Source organism: Nicotiana tabacum, chromosome 14 (assembly GCF_000715075.1).
Source record: "Nicotiana tabacum cultivar K326 chromosome 14, ASM71507v2, whole genome shotgun sequence".
NCBI classification, from domain to species: Eukaryota; Viridiplantae; Streptophyta; class Magnoliopsida; order Solanales; family Solanaceae; genus Nicotiana; species Nicotiana tabacum.
The window spans coordinates 85760682-85778816 of record NC_134093.1 but is presented as its reverse complement, the minus strand read 5'-3'; the positions used below and the strand labels follow the sequence as shown (position 1 = coordinate 85778816).

Sequence of the window (18135 nt, the reverse complement as noted above, 5' to 3'; positions counted from 1 at the left end):
GCTGGCCTGGACACCGTAATTATAAAACGAAAAACATCTTTAATTCAAAATAATTGCTTTCTTTACGGACATACAACAAAATTAACATGGGTTTCACACAATAAACTAAAAAAATTCATTCAAAGAAAACCCAATTCCCAAAATAGTAGAAATCAAAATAAAAAGCGGGAAATAAGAAGGAAAAAAAAAAAAAGGAACATCAACTTAAGCGGACAATAAGATATAGGTTAGCGAAGGATAACATTTTAAGTAAATGTAAAGAGGACAGAACACAAAATATTCACTTGCCGTTGAGATACAACGCTGGAGCTGAAAATCCGTTCGGCCGAAAGTAAGGATTAAAGAAGTGTGTATTCTTTTCTTACTTTTTCTTTTATAATTCTATACAAAATTACTCTTTTTTTAAAATCATTTTGTATAGGGCGAATGACACAATGTGCCTCTACTTCATTCCAAAATTTTTAGATAGGATTTTCTTTAAGAGCTAGAATTTTAAAGTATGCTAGGTATAATTAAAGGTCGCAACAGTTATGGTGATCATCAGGATTTGCCACAAATCTTAAGGGATCACTAGAATTTTCAGTATTGTAGCTACACAATTCTGGTTATCGTTAGAATTTGGCTATTTTTCAAAATATTTTAACAGTTCAAAATATAAATAGTGATTTAAAAAGGTCCATTCAACTACATAATTACTTATCTTTTGTATATTGATTGATACTGTCTGCTGTAGGATTAGGTTTGTACGGCTTTAATGCGTTACTAGAATTTAAGGTTTGCTTCCGTATGTATCCGACATCGTTTTGTATTTTGCCAATATGGGATTCGCCTAAAATATCACAAATTTCCTAAATTATTAAGTGGCAAGTGAAATGTTTTGTGTAAATCATGTGCAGCGAAAGCAACCAAGATCATCTTGCATATAATATAGATAATACATCAACGTATGTTATCAAAGAAAAAATTCGTATATACCTCTTGAACCTAGAAGATATCCACAAACATTAAGATTTTCCCTCCTGCATCTTATCGAGTAACGTTTTTGAGACTTCTTGCTTTCCAAGATAAATTAGGATTAGGTTAACTAATATTTTCTTCCAATCAAGTAACAACTTCTTAAAATCCTTATTTAACTTAGGCATCACAGGGACCACATAATTAATATATAGGGCTTAAATATTATGGTAAGGACTCTTTTCAATATGGACTATTCTTAGCATAATAAATTATGAATTACTCCTAATCGCAATCTTTATTAAAAATTTTAATTCAACATTAAACACTTAATTTATTCCCTAGGTTAAGAGTACGAATATCAATCAATTATATATAATTACTGATAGTTTAATTAATTATTTTAGACTTCCGCTTGATTTATTTGATACGTCGAATTAAGTTTTACAATGCAAACTTATAATGTTATAAAGAGTATCAAACTGAGACATGGAATTTATAATAACTATACCCCGATTACATTTAATGAACTAGAAAATTTGTTTTACATAATTATTATAAAACACTTATCTTGACTTGATTTTGCGCAATATATTTATAATGTTCTAGCACAAAAATTTGGAATTAAACCATTCCCTTAATCAAACTAAATAATAATTAGTTTGGTATTACAATCATACCGATAGTATCATACTTCTATCAATATCTATCTGTTACTGCTTTTTAGTCGTCGACCCCCTAAACCTGATTCCAAATTCTTAACTGTTTTGTAATTGAACATTACTTATGTACATTTGCCAAACTTTTTGTTATATAAGTTTCTATCTACATTGTATACCTGTGTATTGCTCTAACTTGTTTTTGCATGGCAAAGAATATAGCCTTTTACAGTGAAGGCCGTGATTAGCATAATAAAAATATATATTATCAGCTCATTGGTTCTTCTAGTTTTTGCAATTAATGAGTTTTTATGATTTCATATATCATATTGTACAACTTCATCGCGCAGTTTCCAGTGTCTATGAGCTGGAGCTACATAGTTCGAATAGGGTTCAATTGAATCTCATTTATCGAAAAATTATATTATGTAAATAGGATAAAAATTAAATTCTTTTGTGTGTAATGAATCTCTTGACATAAAGGAAGCCGATTTTAGTGCAGAGATGAAGATAACTCAAATTAAAATTGTTTTAGGTCGATAGTGTTTCTAACTTTTTTTAAGTGTGCGATTTTACACTTTTGTGAATCCCTTTATTAGAATGATGGACTCCGGTATTATTAAGTGCCACGGAAAGATAATACCCTTAATTAGGAGAAGTTGAAAACAATGAAATGCATGCGTTGAACATAGGTATTTAATGAATAATTAATGAAATTCACTGAGTGGTCTCTCGATCTACATGTTGAAAGAAGAGACCTATATATGCACTAGCTCTTTAACGAACTTAATGCCTTTATCTCAATACTAATTCTAAATAAAGAAATAACAGTAACTATGCCTCAATCCAAAATAAGTTATGTCGGTTACGAAAACGAAATAAATACTAAAGAAAACCAAAAATCGAATTTCTCCAATTCACTTGTTGGCTCCAACAGTATCTTTCACTGCATCAGCAGCCCCTTGTGCCTTAGCCTTCATCTGCTGCCCAGTCTGCCATCAATTTTAATGACTTAATATTATGATATTAATTAAAGAGCATTTAATATAATTTTCTCTCCTTCTCCCTCTCTCTGTATCTCTCTATATATATATGCAATATTACTGTTTCCTCTGCTCAATTTTATATAGCGGTAATTCGTCTGTTATGAAAAGATGATACTTTTCTATATTAATTAGAAAACTCTTTTACTTTATAAAACTTCCTCTTTTATAATAATATGGCATGCTCTAATAAATTATAACTATAGAAATATTATGGTATATTTAAGGCCATGAGTTCTAAGGGTAATTATAATATATGCCAGACGAAGTCTTTCTTTCTTAATTACTTATTCTTCATATTCAATTCCACTGCTATATAAAATGAAACAGAGGGAGAAAATAGAAGGTGACATGGCAAACCTCCTGCATGGATTGCTGAGCAGATTGGACTGTATCTCTAGCTTTGTCCATCATCTGGCTAGCTTTCTCCTGAAATATATATTCAGCAGAATATATATTATGAGCCAACACCACATGTCAATTAATCCAACATTTATCTATCTGCTTAATTAAAGAATGTAAAGTTTGAGACGGATCATTACCTGAGTTTGGCCCTTAACTTCTCCTGCATGGTAACTGGCTTTCTGAGAATCCATCTTGCAATAGGAACTAAACGTACGTACAAAATAAATAATATAAATAGAGAATGTTTTTTGTTACTGATCACTAGTGATGTTGAAAAAATAAAACAAATGGCTAAGGTTTATATAGGCTGCAAGAAGGGATGTGCGACAATATGTGTGCAGCTTTGAATAAATATCGGACGACATCAGTGCCATTTGATTAGGACAACTTTAATTCTGTCCAACACTTGTTAATCAGTGGACGAAACAATCTCCACATGTTACTGGTGGATGATTATCCTAATTAAGATTTGACTTATATACACCGTCAACATAATTTAATCTATTATAACATGTTGTATATATGTTTTATTTTCTGTGTAACAAGTTTAATTTCCCTTGCTATATATAGTCGGTTTAGGTGACCTTATAACATGTTGAATATTTTTTAGTATAGACCCCGGTTTAATTCTCAGATTGTGTATTTTTTATTACATAAATAAAAGTATCGACGATTTCGGTTGGTTTTTTTCTTTTTTGATCGCTTGTGAAATTTAATTCACCGACTGAAATGTAGGTTGGCTCTGTCGACTACACGTTTACCGACAGCCACAAATCGGTCGGTTTTTGCCAATTACCGACCAACATCATCCATTTTGGCAGTCGGTTTTTCCCTTTTTTAGTATTGCGGTGTTGGGTTAGTCATTGTCAGTGAGAGTGACTTTAGTTTAGTCGATGAAACCTCAACAGCTCTTGATCCACAATCTCTTGTTATTAAAGTTGGGGATACATTGTCAGAGCTAGAGGGTTTCAAAGTTCTGCCTGTTGCTCCTATTATCACATACTCTGAGGTAGAATTTGATTTAGGATTTCGTACTTGCTTTCGAGAACCTGATTTGGGTATTGTTTTCTTCAACAGTCAGCTGGAGTTTTGTTTACATTTTGAGCGACCTAGAATTGCTTACAACATGTTCGATCAAATGCCTGAATCTAGTGGACTGTATAGGTATGCGCTTATGCCTAAAAATGTGACTGCTCATTACTTCATTTCCCATTTGATCCCGGTTCAGCAGCTAGACTTGTTATCAGAAAATGTGCAACAGGATCTTGTGCTGGCGATAATGCTAGCTATTTGGTTGAGCAATGTCGAAGGAAAATTATGGGTCAGCGAATCTGGACAGAAGCTTTACATGGAGTTTGGCAGCAAGATGTTCAATATAAAGCCAGCGAAGGACATTTTCGCAGCAGTTCCTTGTCCTAATAGAGCAGTGACCACTCCACACAAGGTATTTGATGATATGATGTGAAGGTATAAATATGCATGCTCTTCTGATCTTGGCTCTACAATAAGGTACCTCGAATCAAGGAGTGATATCTTGACCATGGATAGAATCAAGGAATTAACAATTGATGATTTAAAGAAGAACCATTATATCCTTGTCCATTGTGGTGGATTAAGAGCTTGGTGTTGGTATAAAACCATTGCGCTGTTAGACAAGGCTGGATTTAAAATGACTGCAGTAAAGTTAACTAGTTCAAACATTCATTCTTTTGACACAAATAGCATCACCAGCCTATCACAGTATGCAAAACCACTCCATGATTTTCTTGAAAAGCTTGCTGACGGGGAGAGGGTGTTTTTGGTGGGACTTAATTTTGGTGGTGCCTGCATATCATTGGCAATGGAGCTCTATCCCCCTACAGTTTCAAAAGCAGTATTTCTTACAATGGAGCACTTTGGTCTGGAGAAATTTGGTGGGAGTGTTCTACAACCGTTTTTCCTAATCTGAACCTTGAGGACAAGGTTCTTATTGACAGTGGGGGTATTGTTATGAATGCGGCCCAAGATAACAAAGGTGGTGAAAGTGGATCCATTAAAAAGAGAAGCATGCCCAAATATCCGCCAAAGAACCTGTCAAATGACGTTTGGGACCCTGGCTAAGACAAGGCTATATGGATATAAAGTGAGATAGCTGCGGAGAAGATCCTTACGCGAATACTAAGTATTTTCTTTATTTTGGCTTAGCTCTTGTTGGAGCATTCTGGAACCTCCCTCCATTCTTGTTTTCCTTTTATTTTAGTTCCTTGTTCTTAGTATTGTTCATTATTGGAATTAATAGAAACTGTCTCTATCTTCTTCAGTAAATATGGATCCATTATAAGTGCACGAAGTATATCGCATTCATGTCTCTATGAAGCAGTCTAGTCTAACGTACTGTCTGTGTTTCTTGATGCGCTTGCATAGCAATTTTCGAGCAATATCAATCGACAGGGAAATTTCCTAAAATGCCTATTACTGTTTCGACTCATATTTTTGCACTTTGGTTTCTCACATCGATCTCTACTAGAAAATGATTACATTAATCTCAACATATAATTGCCTTCTTTAGTTTGATGTAGGATCCACGTAAAACGGGTTTTTGACGTCTAAGACTTCTTGAAAGACTAGAGAATAAAGATCTATGTAGGAGAAAGTTAGTTTACAGGTAAGTCTTCTTCCCATCAGCGTCCTGTACCCGCATTAGCATGACTTAGCGCATTCACACCAATTAAAGGGGAAAGCGTTCCTATCAGAATTTTTCCCTTCTCAGAGTTCAAAGGTGAGACGTATGATTAAGGGTAGCAGGATGATATCCATCCTACCACAACCCTTGATGACACACACACACACACACACACACACACACACACACACACACACACACACACACACACACACACACACACACACACATATATATATATATATATATATATATATATATATATATATATATATATATATATATATATATATATATATATATATATATATATATATATATATATATATATATATATATATATATATATATATATATATATATATATATATAACAGGGAACTGCTTCAATGATCTAAAGCAAAACCAAATCATTAATAAGACCACCAATGAACACAAATTACATGCCTGAATAATTTTTTCCTGGATGGGTAGTGTTACTTTCAGAAAAGAAACAGTCAACTTTTCATACAAATATTTGAAAGGACCCATTTGTTGCCTATAAATATCTCAATGACAATTTTCAAGTTAACACTTAGCATAGGGAAAAGAAAATAAAAGGAGATTGCACTTGCTGGGAAAAGAAAATGATCAAAGTTCATGTTCATAAATGCCAATATAATTTCCTAGCAGAAAGGGATATATTCAACTCAGGTAACTGATCAACTAAGCTCACAAATTTCATATTAGTACATCCACCATAAAACAGTGCTCAGAGCTACTTGGATGATTATGGTTGAGTATAAAATTTCCAAATTATAAAAACATTATTGCAGTAGTCCCGAAACAATATGGTGACGTCCTAATGCAACAACTACGTCTCTGTTAACAGCAGTCCAAAAAATTTCATCTATAAATTTCCGCGTTACACTCATGATACAACAACTATGCCTCAATCCCAAACAAGTTGGGATCGGCTATATGAATCTTCACTGACCATGATTCGCCATTTAAACTCATCTGCGGATTACACTCTTGATCATGTAGAGAAAACATTATATAAACAAGAGGGTTAAGAACATATATTTCAGCTGAGTGTTTGATACCCCAAAGGTCCTTGTATTGCATCACTTCTCATATTATTCCTCCTCATGAAAGAAGGAACCCAAGGGAATAGTTTTTCCAGTTCCTTGCCTATTGTACCTTGGCTAAATTGCTTGTCATTTATCCCAAATTTTGCTCTTTCTATGGATTCCATTATGTCTTCCCTTGAGACAGAATCAGCCCCTGTAAAACATGAATATAAATGTAACATTGTTATTAGAAAAGACTATGCCAATCAGTCTTGTCAGTTAAAGCAGAAAAACAAAGTTGTCTTTTCTTTGATGGTAGAATAAGAAGCATAGTTCTCCACCATCTCATAAAAGAGCAGCAACAAAATTCTTAAGCTGAGGGAGAAAGAAGGCTCTACATGTACTATATAAACGGAAACCATATTTATCTTTTAAAAAAAATGGAACTAAATAGGAAGAAGTGCTTGGCTGTAATAAAGAAACATTACAGCACTGCTAATGCAGGGGTGAGCAGGGGATATAGAATACTCGTCAATCAAAAACCTTCCTAATTTTTTCTTCCATTTCTGGCCCTCCTTTTTAGTTCCTTTATTTTTTCTTTTTCCTTTTCTGAGGGAGAAGGAACGGCACTTATAGTTGGTACACATTTATAGTAACACAAATAAAACAGCTAGCTACCAATTATACACATTTACAATAATATGCATAAACTAGCTAGCTACACAAATCAACCAACAAGAGGCTAAGCACTTTTGAATGCAATGAAACAGTGGTAATAAGTGCAATATGTCTAAATCTTACCTCTGCGAGCAGCAAGTAAAGCAGCTTCGTTGACAATGTTAGCAAGGTCAGCACCTACAAAGCCTTGAGTAAGAGATGCAACCAGGTCACAAACAAGCTCCAGGTCTTCCTCAAGGGGCACTCCTCTTAAGTGTACGGCCAGGATCTTTCTCCTTCCATCTTCATCTGGTTCCCCCACTAAAATTTTCCTGGAGAAACGTCCAGGCCGACATAAAGCTGGATCCAGAGCTTCTGGTCTATTAGTTGCAGCAATTACAATGATGTTCAAGTCTGAGTCAAAGCCGTCCATCTCCGTAAGCAACTAGAAAAACAGAAGGGTTTTCTGAGGGCCACAAATGCATAATATAACCAACAACTAAAAATATCAATTTTGTAGCACAATGTTTCAATTCCTACACCCTGAGCAAACGGACAATCAGGAGCTAGTTCGAGTCCGCTATATGGATCCTCTGTATCCAGTTCGATCTATTTCAGTCCAGTTCATTCCAATACTAAATGATTTGTCTTTTAAAGCAAATTAGGGGTTTGATAAAATTAAAAAATTTATAGCCAAGCGTATATACATCAAAACCTGTTGTTAAAAAGGAGGCGCAACATAATGTACAATGGTCCGTCATAGTTCCAACCATCATTCGTATTCATAAACTAACTCATTTAAGAAAGATATGACCAAAACATTCCTAAATTCAGCTTAAATATTAGCAGCTTGGCAGCAAAGCAATGACATAACTTTTATGATAAACGTGACTGGTTATGAAAAGTATTCCCAGGTGAAAGGTAATGAGGAGATCGGCCTCAATGTTTATTTAGAAAAAACAGATTAGGGAAGATAACTAAAAGCGGGTCAACTTGCAGTAGTAATGATAAACTGATGGCTTTATACTGCTTTTGCTATGTTAATACTAAACATCCAACTTAACGATGCACAAACAGCAGAAGGATACTACTGGTAACTTATGACTCAATCAAGATGTCATCGGATAAATACAGTGACACCACCAAAGAGGTGATAGAGGTCCCAGTCTTTGTTTTACCTGATTCAAAGTTTGGTCTCTTTCATCATTGAAACTCCTTCCGCGCTTTCCTCCAACAGCATCAAGTTCATCGATGAAAATGATTGACGGAGCATTCTTTCTTGCTACGCTAAAAAGGTCTCTAATGCGAGCTGCTCCTCTTCCAACAAACATTTCAACAAACTCACTAGCAGAAACGGAAAAAAAGGGTAGTCCTGCTTCTCCTGCCACTGCACGAGCTAGTAACGTTTTTCCTGTGCCAGGTGGACCTACAAGCAGTACACCTCTTGGTAACTTCGCCCCTAATTTACTGAAGTTTATAGCTCCTTGCAGACACAATACTACCTACAAACAAGAAAATGAATTGTTCACAATCCAATAAGGAATAAAAATGGTGTACTATGCAACATAAGACAGATTCTTTACTAGCTTGTAAAGTGAAACCAATCTACTTGGGTTCACTCTTCACACTTATCGTTCCAAGGAAATAATAACAGCATATGAACTGCACAACACCCTGTTTACCTTCCTTGGGAGGAGAAATAATTGGACACCTTATCTGAGGAAATAAATTCAACAATATAAACCGAATAGGCTAGTATATTTGGCATTATCTTAAAAAAATACTCATTTAATCATTAGCAATGTAAAAAATGAGTCAGGATCAAAGAAAAGGTTGGGAGAGGGGGGATGGTTTGCCTCAGTGTTACTATTAGTAATTTGTAGAAACTTTAGTCATGCAATATAGCTGAAGTTTGTAGGACTATATGCAGGTATGCTTTTCTCTTAATATATAGCAGCAGAACTGTGAAAAAGAAACTAAAAACAATTTCAATATATATATATATATATATATATATAGAGAGAGAGAGAGAGAGAGAGAGAGCTCTGCAACGATCCCTGCACTAAAAGCAAATGCCTCTTGAACCTTTTTTGTAGGTGTAAGCATAGGTGTAACTGATGTAGATCTAATTTTGGACTTCATTGGCGCCTTGAGTTTTGAAAAGCTGTCATTAACGCTTTATTAATTATGCATCTTTTGGATGCCAGAATTAACAAAAGTTTCTTTACTTCATCCCAAAAAATGTGAGAAAGAAGCTATTCAAGTTTTATGATATTTCCTAAATCAGGAATTTCAATTTCTAGCTATTGTTGTACTTCCATGGTGTTTACGTTTTCCTCCTTGACTGTTAGAAGTTTCTCGCTTAAAATGGTTTAAGCTTCACTGAAGAAAATAATTTTCTTTGCTTGGCTCAGTGCGCAATGCTATCTTAACGCAAAACAACTTAAGACGGAGAGGAGGATTTTTATGAGTTGGTGGTACTTGTGCAAGGAGCATGGAGAGGAACAGATTACTTCTAATGCACTTGACCATTGTGTTCTCACTGTTTAACATATCATCGGTGTTATCAAGGAAAGTGAAGAAAACAATTATGTATTGGAGATTACAGACAATAAGTAATGGGACGAATGTAGCTAGGAGAACATTGTCACTGTGCCTTTTTTGGACGATTTGGTCTGAAAGAATTAGCATTTTGTTTAAACATGTCGGAAGCCAAAAAAGATTTTTTACAGTCGGCGAAAAGAGCTGCCAGAGCCTATTGTGTTAGTCACCCGAAATGGTTGAAACTGAATAACCCTTGTATTGCTATGTTAATATGGATCAACATGTATGTCCATTACATAGACAATCAACTCTTTGTTAAAGAATATACTAAATTGTTTTCACGCGAATTCAGTTTAGACTATTCTTACTGGAAATGGATTGCCTGAACATAAAGAACTATAGTTGAAAAAAGAGGGAATCCATTTCTTTTTCAGGGGAAGTCATTTCATCAGAAACTAATTGTTGCAACTCTGAATGCTAATATTCACATAAGTCTAAGTTCCCTCTCTATTTAAACTGCCGGATACAAAAAGCATGTGCTTTTATCTTCAGAATCAAAGTATTGAATTAGCATCCGTATACACAAACCTAGTTGAATGCATCACAGCTCATCAAATGAAGCAACAAAGGACTACTACTACTCCCAGCCTAACAGGTGAGGGAGGGAAAAGAAAAAGAAGGAAAAACGCTTGCCAGTTGAGAGATAATAAACTGACTATCACCAGAATTACAAAACTTAAAAGTTACTGTGGAGTTCAGAATGATGGCTGCTTACCTCCATAAGTTCGACTTTTGCAGCATCGACACCCTCGACATCATTAAAGCCAACCACCTGGTTACTTGGCTTTCGTTTTTTTGCAGGACTATTGGCAGCAGAAAGTTGACGATAGAGAAGCCACATTAAAGGAGTCAAAGGAATCCATAAAGTTAAGATAGTAATCAATAAGCTCCTAATCGACATAAGTGCTGATTGAGGGGCTGATCCATATGCTGTTCCCTTTTCCCTCATTAGACTGAGAAGATATCCTTCATCATGATCAATCTTCCTCGTCGAAAACTGCCATACAGGTTGGGCTTTTGACATTTTACTCCTGCCACCTTTGTTGCTATCCATATCTTTGCTTTCCCCAATTATCACCGCGCTTTCAGCACGAACTAAGGAACTATCTTCACCTGTCTGAACAGCCGCGCTTTCAGCAGGAACTAAAGAACTAGCTTCACCTGCCTGAACATTCTTAAGACAACTGAAGTTTGTATTGTAGTAAATACGCCGCGTGCCTTCCTCAAATTGAACCTTAGTTACAGTCCCTCCCTGAAGACTAGTAATCAAGTCTGAATATGGAACAACCTTTGGAGAAGGAGTTGCTGTCAATCTTAGAAACAAATAGCACAAGCCCAATACCACTGAGATTGAAGTTGACAGTGTCACTCTTCTTGTATTCTTCCTCAAAAACTTGCCAAAATCATTTAACATAGATTTAACAGACACCCTTTTCAACCTTCTTGACAATAATCTTAGCCTTGGTCTCAATCTCAACGAAAACTTCCTACGAATATCATTACTTTCTGTTTTGTTCAAATGGGTTTCTATATCTCCCTTCTCATTTACCAGTGACCTAACCCCAGTACTACAAAGTAGTACTCTACTCTGAGATTTACAGAACCTATAATTCAACCCAAAACAAGAATTGGAAAATGAGCAAGATAGATTCTTGAATCTCTTTAAAGGTTCAAAATTTCCAAAATGGAGCATCCATTTCTTGTAATTACATTGAGATTTATACAATCTATAATTCAACCCCAACAAAGGCACGCAACTTGAGGTAAAACAAGAATTGGATAATGAGCAAGTTTGATTCTTGAATCTACTTAAAGGTTCAAACTTTCCAATATGGGGCTGCCATTTCTTGTGAGAAACTAATAAGCAGTCATTTGAAACAAGAGGAAAAGATGCCATTTTTCTATAATATGCACATGAGCTGCTCCATGAAACTTGGACCCAACACTAAAGATTTAATTTTTGACTAGGAATATGAATAAATTTACCTGGTTTTGATTAGTTTGATGTTAAAGGTGGAGACTTTTTAGGCTTTAGCAGTATCCATTAAGCTTGGGAGGAAGATAAGAGTAGTATTTGGGTTTTGCAGAATTTTATTATAGTTCATTTTATTTTATTTTTTATAATAGTACTTGAGGATGAGAGGGTAAGGTGAACCAAAATCTGGGATCCTTTGATATTTTCTGAAAATGACGAGTATTTGGGCTACGATTATATGTTGGGCTTTGTTCAGTATGAGCCTTGTTTTCTGGACTTGCAAAGCCAGTGAGGTAGTTGTACAAAGTATTAGTCAAATCCCACGTCGCTGATGACAATGTTTTAAAAGGGGGTGTGAGGCGGGGCGTTTTACCTCTGATGAGCCGAGGCGTAAGCCCCAAGATATAGGGCGTAAGTCCCACGGATCTTTAAATTTTACTCGGAAAAGGGCCAAAAATGCTCTCAACGAATTAGAAATGGCTCAAAAATGCCCTTCATCCACCTATTTGTTCAAATTTGCCCTTAATGTTATTTTCAGGCTTAAAAATACCCCACTTTTAACGGAAAAATGACATGACATTGATGAGCATTTTAATTGAACATGTAGCATTTATTTAGTGGTCCACATGGATTTTTCTAACCCAACCCAAAAGATCCGACCCATCCATTCTAATAATCCGATCATTTTAAGATAAACAAAACCACACCGTGTGATATTCTTTTCTCTCTCACTACAAAAAAAAGCCTAAATTGCGGCGGTTTAATAGTGAGGTTCAGTTCCAACCCCTGCAAATTTCGTTAAATAGCAAGGGTTTTTCTTAACCGGCACAATATAAGCAAAATAGCGGCAGCTCGAAACCTACGCCATCTGGGAAAAACATTAGCGCGCTAACATTTCCCATACTTTTTTTTGGCTTTGCTCATTTTTTTGGCTGAAACAAAATACAAATATTGAGAGATTAACTCAACTATAACAAAACTTCAAAAGCTCTGCCACTTCTTACTAACATTTTTCCACAACTCAAGATAATGGTCTCAATTATGAGAGATTAACTCAAATTTCATGCTTCTTTCTACTTTAATTTTTTTAAAATCGAAAGTTTTGTGTGAATTTCTCATTCTGTTTGTAAGATTAAAACTCAATCCTCGTTTTTCCCTTTTTTTTCTTCGATTTTCCTCACTTTTTCCCTATAAAGTGGCATAAGCATCTCTATCACTCACTCTAGCAAAGCAATCGACAGGTATATTCAATTACAGTAAGTTTTTCTATCCTATTTTTGGTTTTATGTAATATTATTTCTACAAAATGGGTCTTTCGTCTTTCCCATTATTGGGTTTGTATAATCTGTAATTTTTGTGTGTGTTTCAATTGCATGTGACTTTAATTTTGTTTTTGCTGGTCAAGCATTTGTTAATTTTAGGACCGCAATACCAAGTTCAGACGGTGTTCTTACACATTGGAGACCATAAGATGCTGATCCATGTGGCTGAAAGGGCTTAAAGTGTGACCTAAAGTCCAAGAGAGTTGTATCCTTGTAAGTATCTGCTGAAATATTATTGAAATCATCTGTAATTGTGGTGATATTGTCTTGGATCTAGCTATTGGGCAAATTAAATATTTTGAAAACAAATGTGTTTACAAAATTAGCTACATTGGTAGGATATCACGTGCTATTAACTCTATTAGTTCTTTATCTCTGTTAATTTTGACTGCTATAGGGGTTCTATCTCGCTATAGGATTTTTGTTATCTTGTAGAACTAATGTTCTTGTTCCGAAAATGAATATCGTGCTGAATTTGAGATTTGAATTTTCCTTATCTTGATTTTTTACTGCACTTTTGGGTAGAGACTTTGCAATCATTCATGGTGTTGTTGTATTTGCTAATATTGAGGTAGCCTTTTTATGTGAGAATTTTGCCTTTGAACTTTATATTTGCATGTAATAGATATGCTAACCAATATCTTATTCTTGAAGCCCAAGTTCTTCTTTAAGACAACCGAGTCAGTTGCGCGGCAACATATTCATAAATTTGTTGGAAAGAAATGGGCTGCAAATAAGCTTAACTTGTGGAGTGCATCTAAAGACCCACTTAAAAGTAGAGCTAAGATTATTGATAATGTGTCGGATGGAATTCCGCGGGATCAATGAATTTCTTTTGTTGATTACCGATATAAAGATTCAACAAAGGTACTTATGTAACTACTTCTACTAGTCTTTGTAATTATATTATTATTTGTTCTTCTAATTGAGTTTCAAGTATTTTAATAAGAAAAAGCGTAAAAGAAATGCTGAAAATAAAAAAAAGCAGACGATTCCACACACAGGTGGCTCCAAAGCCAACGCTACGAGAAGGGCTGAAATTGAGAGTAAATTAACTTACTATGTAATTAATTCTAAGTAGTAAATAATTCTAATTTGATTTTTTATTTGTTGATGGCTCAGATTGGACTAAGGCCTGGACGAGCACAAGTATACATTGCTACTCATAAGAATCAAGATGGAGTATATGTTAATGAAGAAGTAAAAGAAATATGCATGAGTTTCTGTGAATTTGAGTTCTTTGTTTACCATTAATGAATTCAAATATCTAAAAGTTGTGAAAATTATAAAGAGCAATATTATTTAATGGAGTGGTGTCAAAGATTTTAGGATTTATTCATACGGAAAGAGTATCGTATAAATTATATTGGAGGGAGTCTTTATGCTTTTACAAGTAATTGGTTTCTCTTCCTGGTTTCTGCTACTTTAGTTTATCATTTCATCCTAGGCGTCATTGTTTAAATGTCGTTTCTAGTATTTGACTGTGAGTTGAGGTGAGAATTTGGTAAATATGTTCTTTCGTGCACAAGTTTCTGGATAGTTGCAACAAGTGTTTGATTCTTTCATACTTTTCTGGTCCTTATATAGAATGTTATCTCTCTATGCCTTCGAGAGATGGCATATGAACTTAAGTAAATTAAGTAGAATTCTTTTAGGCAAGAAGTTTTTCCTTTACTGGTATCAATCAATCATTTTGCATTAGACAAAATAGGAAAAAGAACGCATGAGCTTTAGGACTATGGGGATAACAGAATCCGTGAAATATGATATAATGCAAGTTTCAATAAGAGGTGTATTTTTAGCTAGTCATGCATTTCATTTGGTTTAAGTTAATGAGGGGTGTTCACTCTATTGAAGTCTTTGTGTATGGATCTGTAAGGTACACTAGACAAATGCATTCATGTTGGTTTAATTGTGACAATAAATTTTGTATGTGTAGGAAAAATGGAGTTAGCTTTTAGCCAAAGCACCATAGACGAGTCTCAAATTTTGCCAAATGGTTTAGCTTTTAGCCAAAGCACCATAGACGAGTCTCAAATTTTGCCAAATGGTGTCGTTGGTAAGGTTCTAGGAAAAGAGCACTCTAGAAGGGCGAGGTGTTTGGGATTAGGACCTGTCCCCATTAGCATTTTTAAACAAGTAAGACCTCGTTTTGGTGCTACAAGTACTTCAAGTAGTGAAGGTTCATGTTCGTCCCAAATGTCAATAGAACCATAATCAAATGATGAATGCTCACAATCAAATGATGAATACTTTCAAGGCATATATTATAATGAAAGAAGGGGCAATACCTGAACAGTTTGCAGGATTCTTTACTTCTCCTTCGACGGTTACTCCTACAACAGTAAGTAAAGTTCTTCAATTTTTTTTCACTTAAATTTATCTGTTTTCAAAGATAGAGTGGCTTAGGTTAGTACTATACTTTTAGAACCTAGAGTTACTGCAATGTATGATTTGGGCATGATTTTTTTTAAAATTAGGAGCATAATGCAATATAAAATTAATCTTTTATTTGGTCATGTTTATTAATTGCTAGTGATTATTGGTTTTACTGACTTGTATATATTATCAATACTCTTTGACTGCTCCAACAAAATATATCTGCACAAACATCTCTTTTTTCAGTCCAATAAAGAAAAGAAATACTTCAATGTTAATCTAAATTTAAGTTTTAAGTACAAAGGAAGCTTGAAGAGTTACACTTATTTACTTACAGTACTTAGTAGAACCTAGAGTTATTACAATGTCTGATTCTTGCATGATTTTTATACTTTTCTTTTTCTTTTTATGCAGCCAAGTGATGCGGACAGTGGACCGCTTTCGCCCATGGACCCAAGGAGATCATGCGGTGATAGTAATTCTAGTGACAACCGTTGATTTCATTGTAATTGTCTTAGATAATTAATTGTGACAAAATAGTTGTGTGGTTGGAGCGGATGTTGGAATGTTGGAGTGAATGTTTTGTGTTCAAATTTATTTTTTGAGTCTAATGATGCTACTTAATGATGACAATTTAGTTTTAAAGACTAATGATATTTTATGACAACATTTTATGATTTTTGATATGTTATTGATTTCTCTTAACTTTAAAATATTTTTTCTTTGCTTTGATTATGATTTACACCTAAATTAGTGAATTTGTCATTAATATATGAATTAAAAGAATTCAATGAATTGCCGAGGTTATGACTGCCAGGAGTTTTAAATATAAGCCAATAAAAAAAATTAAAAAATTATTTTGCGGAGATTTCAAACCGCCGCAATTCGTAATTGAAAATTATTTTAAAAAGATTTAATTTTAGATTTGCAGGGATCAACTGTCGCGAAGTAACCGCCGCTACTTATTTCTGACGGTCAGCAAAAAACTGCCGCAAATTGAGTGCGGCGACTCTTATTGTGGGGGTTTTAACGACTGCCGCAACAACATATTGCGGGGGTTTCAAACTGCCGCAAACCTTAAAAATAACCCCGCAATTAGGCCGTTTTTTTGTAGTGTCCCCCCCCTCTTGTTGAGATTTAACACTCTAATCTTATTTTCTCTTGCAAGAAACCAGTTGACAATTTTGCTCTTGAATCTACAATAATCTTTTCTCCAGTGTGGAGTTATAAAAGCTAGTGTATTGAGAAACATAAGTAAGCAGTTTTTACTTTCTCCTTTTGCAGTAATTCATGAAATTTTTCACATACACAATAAAAACATCGTTTCTTGGCTGCAACAATGACCAGAGGAACTTGATAGTAATTTTGTTTTCGCCCGATGACTTAAGCAAAATCTTCGGTATTCCGACCTAGTATCTCTTGTTTCAAGGGTTCTTATTTTCCTCCTCTTTCTTCCTTCCTTAATTTTCCGTCAACATAATAGAACCAGCCATACATTAAACACAATTTAACCAACACAGCAACTGTCACAATTAAGCAATATTAATATTAGAACTAAAAAAGAAAATTAAAAGAATTGAAACCAGAAAATTAACTTAAATCAAAGATTTAAAAGAACTAAGACAAAAAATTAAAAGAATTGGTATCAAAACATTAGAAGAAGTGAAATATACAAAAACTGAACTCAGAAAGCAGATGGAAAATCAAGGAAGGAAGAAGATGAGGAAAGAACTCTATTTGGAACAAAAGAGAAGAAAATAATCACTAATGGGGTTTTCAGTAACGTTAGGTTATTTTAAAAGGATCAGGTAATTTGAAGATGGATCGGATCTTTTGGGTTAGGTTAGAAAAAAATTATGTGGACCACTAAATAAATGTCACATGTTCAATTAAAATGCCCATCAATGCCATGTCATTTTCCCGTTAAGAGGGATATTTTTAAGCCTAAAAATAATATTAAGGGCAAATTTGAACCAATAGGTGGAAGGAGGGAAAGACATAAGCCCTAAGACATGGAGTGTAAGTCTCACGGATCTTTAAATTTTACTAATTTCAAGAATTTTAAAATAGTATAAAATAAAAAATAATTATAAAAATTACATTAAAATCACAAAATTATAACAAATAATCTATTTAAAATATTTATAAATTATAATTCAACTATGAATAATACGAAAAGTATGACATATATCATAATATGCAAATTAGTTGCAACGTCGTTACAACTCAAACATCAAAAGTAACTTATTCGATGCGAAAGCTTATATGTATCTCTTAAGGATTAATGAATCTTGAAAGAATTTTGATATTATAATTTGATTTTTTTTAAATACTCCTTTTATTTAATATGTTTTATATTTGAAAGAGAATTTATATAAAAACATAATTCACAATTTAAATATGATTCTCTAGCATCATTTATTT

At 34.2% G+C, this 18135-nt stretch overlaps 1 protein-coding gene and 1 long non-coding RNA gene across 2 annotated transcripts; one reads left to right on the top strand and one right to left on the bottom strand.

Moving 5' to 3' along the window:
• The first annotated feature begins 3251 nt into the window (after positions 1-3251).
• On the top strand, positions 3252-5365 carry LOC142168759 (uncharacterized). Its single transcript, XR_012698732.1, has 2 exons — positions 3252-4070; positions 4139-5365. It is a non-coding gene; the product is annotated as an uncharacterized LOC142168759 (long non-coding RNA).
• A 999-nt stretch (positions 5366-6364) lies between these two features.
• LOC107792682 (putative inactive ATP-dependent zinc metalloprotease FTSHI 3, chloroplastic) lies at positions 6365-12165 on the bottom strand. Its single transcript, XM_075229721.1, has 4 exons — positions 10751-12165; positions 8610-8933; positions 7576-7876; positions 6365-6988 (listed from the first exon to the last, which is right to left on the bottom strand). The coding sequence occupies exons 1-4, from the start codon at positions 11930-11932 to the stop codon at positions 6789-6791; spliced, it is 2007 nt and encodes a 668-aa protein (XP_075085822.1). The 5' UTR covers positions 11933-12165; the 3' UTR covers positions 6365-6788.
• Between the last annotated feature and the right edge of the window lie 5970 nt (positions 12166-18135).